The sequence below is a fragment of the Trachymyrmex septentrionalis genome, unplaced genomic scaffold, assembly GCF_001594115.1.
Source record: "Trachymyrmex septentrionalis isolate Tsep2-gDNA-1 unplaced genomic scaffold, Tsep1.0 scaffold167, whole genome shotgun sequence".
In the NCBI taxonomy this organism is placed as follows: Eukaryota; Metazoa; Arthropoda; class Insecta; order Hymenoptera; family Formicidae; genus Trachymyrmex; species Trachymyrmex septentrionalis.
Window position 1 is genome coordinate 356,011 of NW_017304831.1, and position 6,229 is coordinate 362,239.

At 39.5% G+C, this 6,229-nt stretch overlaps 2 protein-coding genes across 2 annotated transcripts in view; one reads left to right on the plus strand and one right to left on the minus strand.

Annotated features, from left to right (window-relative positions):
• LOC108746332 (gamma-aminobutyric acid receptor subunit beta) overlaps positions 1 to 1,559 on the plus strand; it is a 77,298-nt gene extending 75,739 nt beyond the window's left edge. The window contains exon 11 of the mRNA XM_018483047.1: positions 286 to 1,559. Coding sequence (XP_018338549.1) covers positions 286 to 431 — 146 coding nt within the window. The 3' untranslated portion in view covers positions 432 to 1,559. The remainder of the gene's footprint in view (positions 1 to 285) is intronic.
• The window catches only part of LOC108746329 (melatonin receptor type 1B-A-like), a 60,843-nt gene that overhangs the window by 22,480 nt on the left and 32,134 nt on the right, over positions 1 to 6,229 (minus strand). The window lies entirely within an intron of this gene.

The following is a 6,229-nucleotide window of genomic DNA, read 5'->3' on the forward strand; positions in this document are numbered from 1 at the left end:
ATATATATATATATATACATATTCATATACATATATTTCTCTACGCTTGAAACACCGTCCGAAAACGCTTGTCACTGATCATCTCATAAAAAGCTTTTTGCATTTTAAGAAACATCTGTACAATTTATTTTTCAAGCATTACGATGCACTATTAGACGCTTTTTCTACCCCTTGGGGTAAACGGCACCGCGCGAACTCGGAAGCTCACTGAAATATGCAATTCTCTTCCCTCCTTAATCTTACGTGCCGCAACTATTCTAAGTCACTTTAACGTTTCTTAAATAGGCATAACGCCGTCGGACATCGACAAATACTCCCGCATCGTATTCCCAGTATGTTTCGTTTGCTTCAATCTGATGTACTGGATCATTTACCTCCACATCAGCGACGTGGTCGCGGATGACCTCGTGTTACTCGAGGAGGCGAAGTAAACGACGACGACGTCGCAGTGCTCCGAATCGAGAAGGAAGAAGGGCAAAAGAGTGCACAGAAGACGAGCATTCTTGTGGAACGAGGACCGATTCGCAAAGGAGGAAGCGAAAACGGTTCAAGATAAATCGAGACGCGCTCGGTGTCTACTTCGGGACGGGAGTAAAGCAAATGCGAGTAGAGAGTAAAAACGACCGACATCCGAGACAGCCGTAGACCAGCTCGCAGACCAGAGAGGGGTGCTCTCAAAATATGTGCTTAGGTCCATCTCGAGAGCGCGGTAACCACTTCTCTACTGGAAGTAGTAGCGAATGAGTACGGGCAGCCGCGCGGTTGCCTGGACACGGAGTAGGACTACTTCGCGATCACCGACAGGTAGAAACGGATTAACTACTCGTCGCTCCGGCATGGCTTACCAAACGCCCGCTACCACTACTTGCGCGGCGTCGTGGCTACCGCAATTTCTACCGGGCAACATGCTCTCGTTCGTCAATCAGCGATCGGGCACGCGTAAGCCTCGGCTATCGTCGTTGTCCACGAGGCGTCTTCGTTAAAGAGACTCAATATGTATACATAAAAAATATATATATATATATAGATCGCGCGATACATAGAAATATATATACATACATATATATATATATATATATCGCGACGCAAGCGGAAACGGCAAGCAGGAGCTCAATCGCGAGGGCGAATCCACGAGCATACATACCATAAAGCATTGCCAGTCTAGGTATTTCTAGTTCTTAAACGGAGAAAATACCTTCGATATAAACACTTGTCAATTTAACCACCATTATATAGTAACGTTAACTAACGCTAAGAACAACACCGAGACTCGTCAGTGTTCGCAGCGACGATTCAATCGAGAGCAGCTTGAGGACGGAAAAATATAGGATTATCGACGTTCGTCGAGGTCGAGGATGAATCGTCGCTCTGACGCCGTCAGCAGCGTTCGCGCGCAGAGGAAACGTAGCGGAAATCACATGGTGGCATGTGTGCGCGTGCATGCGAGTGAGAGAGAGAGAGAGAGAGAGAGAGGGAACGAATGAACGCGAGCATTGAGCATGAGTGAAAGCGCGCGCGTGAAACGAAGAAACGGCGGGAAAGTTCATATTCCGAACGAAGATAATGTACTATCGGAGACTGGTGCGACTTATTATCTAAGTAAGTACAGTAAGTATATGTATATTAACATATATACGCGCGCGCGTACGCGGCCACGTTAGGTGCGCGCGTGCATGCATATTAGACACGTGCGTGCACACGTGCGTACGCAGAACGCATACAGACGATCGATGAGCATTCTACGCGAGGTCCACAAAGACACCACGAACGACAGTGCGGAACGGAAGGAGGATAACACGACGCAGGACGCCCACGACGAAAGCAACTCGGATTTCACAGCGGCGGCCTCACTTCAGCATCCGCATTTATTTGGATTACGGCCAAGTAAGAGCCAAGAGTCTCTTTTATCATTTCGTAGAACTTTTTTACGATTTTTCACGACGCGACTTTTGTATTTCTGTATATGTATGACTCGCGTCGTCGCTGCGGTGAAATTGGCGTAACTATCGTCACTCGTCCCAGGGCGTCCCTGTACGCGTATACGTGCGTGTGCACATGGCTCAATCGGGAGTACTCTTAGCTCGTACTACGTAGTCGCGACTGTTTACGTAGGGAAACTCCCGGAACATATAATGGTTATATACCGGACGTAAAAATACTCCAATCGAGTCGAGATAATCGAGAGGGACGACGAACCAAGGCAGAATGCAACTCGGTGCTCGTTTCGTATCTACTTTCATTTGAAGAAGATTCTCGCTAAAAAAAAATAAATAATTAACATATAAAATATACGTGTCACCAATGGACATGCCTTTCATTATAATTGAAAATCAATGACGGAGAACAAATGATAAAAATTAATTGATACAACCGCGAACATATAATCATTATCTTATTATTCTAAAACCTATTCAAAACTCTCTCTTCATTCGCGTATCTTAAATTACTTTGCAATCCATCCATGTTTCCAATAGTAAACCAACGCAGCCACTAATTTTATGTCGCTGATTTATGTCGTTACTAATCCCATCCTTTTTAGTATTTATGCAAAACAAGATAGTGAAATACAATTACTTTTATTTGTGGGAGTTGTTTTTAGTTCCGAGCGTACAACAGTCTTCTTATTTCAACGTATTTCGTTGCCCAATGTTTTGTCAATTTAATTAACGTTAATTGCATGGTGTTCTACTTCCTTCTCTTGTACTCGCCGCCCGTACTTTCTGAAATCCTGTTCGCCATTACAGACCATCGATCACAAGAAGTTTCCAAAACCTACACTCGGAACTTTCTTCTTTGCACCTTTCATGTACAAGCCGTCTAGTAGCCAAGAATACTTTCTTTTAAATATAGCTAATTTTTCCTTAGTAAAAATTAAATTCGATGCTATCTTTTGCTTTTGTAATTTTTCACGATTTATTATATTTCAATAATTAAATTTCAATTGAAAACTTGAGACCTGATTTAAAATTAATTAAAAAATAAAGTTGCATTACCTATACATTTCAAACATTTTATTCTTTAAAACTTGTCAATCTTCGCGTTGGCAATATAAAAACAATTGAGCGACATTCTTTTTAGTTGGACTTCTGAAATGTTTATAATTTAGAAAAAGCGCGAAAAACTTCTGAAATATTCTATATACATATATACATATAGCAAGATCTCTCTTTGCTTCTCTCTTGCCCCTCGGACGTAGTGGCTGACTGCAAGCTGGGCCGTGGAAGCTTGCCATTCAGGATATCGACCAGCTGACACGCCCAACCCACCCTCTGACTCTTTCTCATCCCTCCTACGCCACCGCTCTTACTCTTCCTCTCTCCATTCTCTCGTCCTCCATTCTACTTCGCAATCGCCAAATAGTCCATTTACCAGACGCTACTATCAGTCGTGCATTTAATAAGAAGATCCTTGCTTTATTATTCCGCGAGAATTCTTTATGAGAATAGGTAATCCGTAATAGTCCAGGATTCTGCCTTGGGACACTATTCACCTCAGATATTTGAGAGAAACGAAGGAGGGATGGTCATATTCGAGCGTCACGTTTTACCAATGTGAAAATGCTGAACTGTGCGATTTTTATTAGGTAACACTGGTCAACCTAATCGAAAAGTAAATTACGAATTTTCATAGACAATTATATGCGCGATAAACTTTAGCACTTATTCAAACACACCGTATTTAAATTCAATTGGCAATCTTCTTTCACTGAATAAATATCTATTTTATACAAAAACCAAAAGGGAAAAATATAAAAGTATCGTCTCTCTACTTCTTCAAGTCACTAACTCGTCGAAGCCGAGTAAAATATAAAGTTGAAAGCACTGATTTATATTAATAATTTTTTTTTCATACACACAATTAAAAATACAATTCTCTAAATAATATGAAAAAAAGTCAACAGAACGGTTCGTAAGACATTCAGAAAATATCTAACATTTAATAGATTTCTTAGAAACGTTAATAACACTTAGATGTTTTAGATGTTTTTTAAATAATTGTCTTCTCTGAGTCGATATCGATAAATCTGATTCTAAAACGAATAATTCTAGGACTGTGAATAGAGAGTGACTTTCGAAATTCTCAAGTATCTATGTCAATTTTATATTCCCATAGAGTGGATCGTATTTTAGGATTACAATTTGAGACCGGTATAATTTCGATCGCGTTTCCATTGTCGCAAATAAACAATAGTGATTTTTCAGTGTTCATGACGTCGAAATTTCAAGCCAGCGAGGTTATACCGGTTCGATTAATCGCTGCACGTACTTTTACTTTTTCACGATGACGATTGCACGCGCTTCAGCTTTCTCGATTTTTTTCAGACACCGGTGCAATTACACAGCACCCGATAGACTTTGCATCTCGCATTTTCGCAAGATTTAGCCGCGATAATTCACGTACACAATCGACCGCGACGTTCCGTTCGCGCGTTATTTCGGCGACTTATTTCGCTTTCGCGTTTTCCGCGCCGAACACTTAGCAACTGATTCTCAATCGCGGTCACGCGATAATAAAATAATGGCGACGCGAGTTTATCGTGCGCGAAAAGGCGCAAATCGCGTGCCCAGCCCTCGTTCGTTTCTTTCTTCGACTCCGTTCGTACATAATATATAAGTATCGATACATTTCTCCACGTCCGCCCCAACCGGAAGCGTTGTGTGCAATTTATATAACTGTACATCCGTTATCTACTTGGAGTCTCTATAATAACAGAGAAAGAGGAAAGAGAGAGAGAGAGAGAGAGAGAGAGGGGATCTAACTCGTTTTATCGTTGTGATATATTCTATGGTAGCTATATGCATTTATTCGCGCGTATATGATGACATATACGCGTGCCTATTGTTTATGCTGAATCTTTAAGCTGACAATGAGTGGACAAACGGCAGGAATTGGTGTGCCCACGGTCAAAGAAAAACTCTTCCTTAGATAGACATATAGTTAGGTGTAAAGTAAAGCAAATAATTAAATAACGTAATAATTAATTAACTCTACGAATAATGAAATAATTAACGTAATAAAACGCGTTGCACACATCTCGCGATACAACATGTAAGCTTCGAAATCGCGAATGAACGATATTCCTTTCAAATGCGCGATGTTAAACCAATTCATCAATCATTAGCGTAATGATGATCGATGATGAACGATGTTGTTATAATTCAGAATGATGGATTATGCGTTAATTTCTCGAAAATTAATAACGCGCAATCACATCGCAATCTTTTACATGCATTCTTTATTCATTTAACGTTCGTTTATTCACACGACGCTATCGAGAATATTTTATTACAATTCTATTATTTATATAAGACATTCGTAACGCTCAAATAAATTTTTAACATATACGTTTACTTGATTTAAGTAAGTATTCGAATATTTAGGGAACTTTGTTGATATAATGTTGAAGATTTAGTAGCAGAAAACTCGTAATCAAAGTGCATTCATCTACGATAATTCAATCGCTCAACGCGATTCCTTGTGCCGAATATTTAAAAAAGCACGTGCATTGCAAGCGCAAATCGACATACGCACGTTATTTACTGGACACGCCAATTCCTCGCAGACGTCACAATCGACCATTATTATTATTAGTCTTTCACTGAAAAATTTTTATTACCTTTATTATTATCTTTATTAACGTTAACATTATAAATGACCGTTTAAAGATTACGACGTTCTTTATCCTCTGGCAGGATGATTACTTACGTTATCGGCGGGCACTTATATATCGCGTATATATAATATTACCAAATAGATGAAATCGTTATAAAAACAAAGAGCACCGGTGCGCAAGCATCTCGAGATTTAATGAAAAGAGATAAATACAGAGAAAAATACACAGAACTATTAATATTATATAAATCGATCACATTTTGTAAATACGAGTTTTATACAGAGCATTGTATTCGTTAAACAAAGAGAGTACCTATTGCGAAGTAATATATATACATATTATATATATTATACATACATATATATATATATATATACATATTATATATATACGCAAATGTAGTGCACACGAAAATGTGACTGTTCGCACGTATTTAGGTAAATCACTTTTAAAGTATAGGAAAAAGAGAAATCCAAAGTAGACTGGAAGAACGTCGGGGGCCGAAAAGTTAATGCGTACGTTCATTCGTTCATTCGTTCGTTCGTTCGTTCGTTCGTTCGTTCGTTCGTTCGTTCGTTCGTTCGTTCGTTCGTTCGTTCGTTCGTTCGTTCGTTC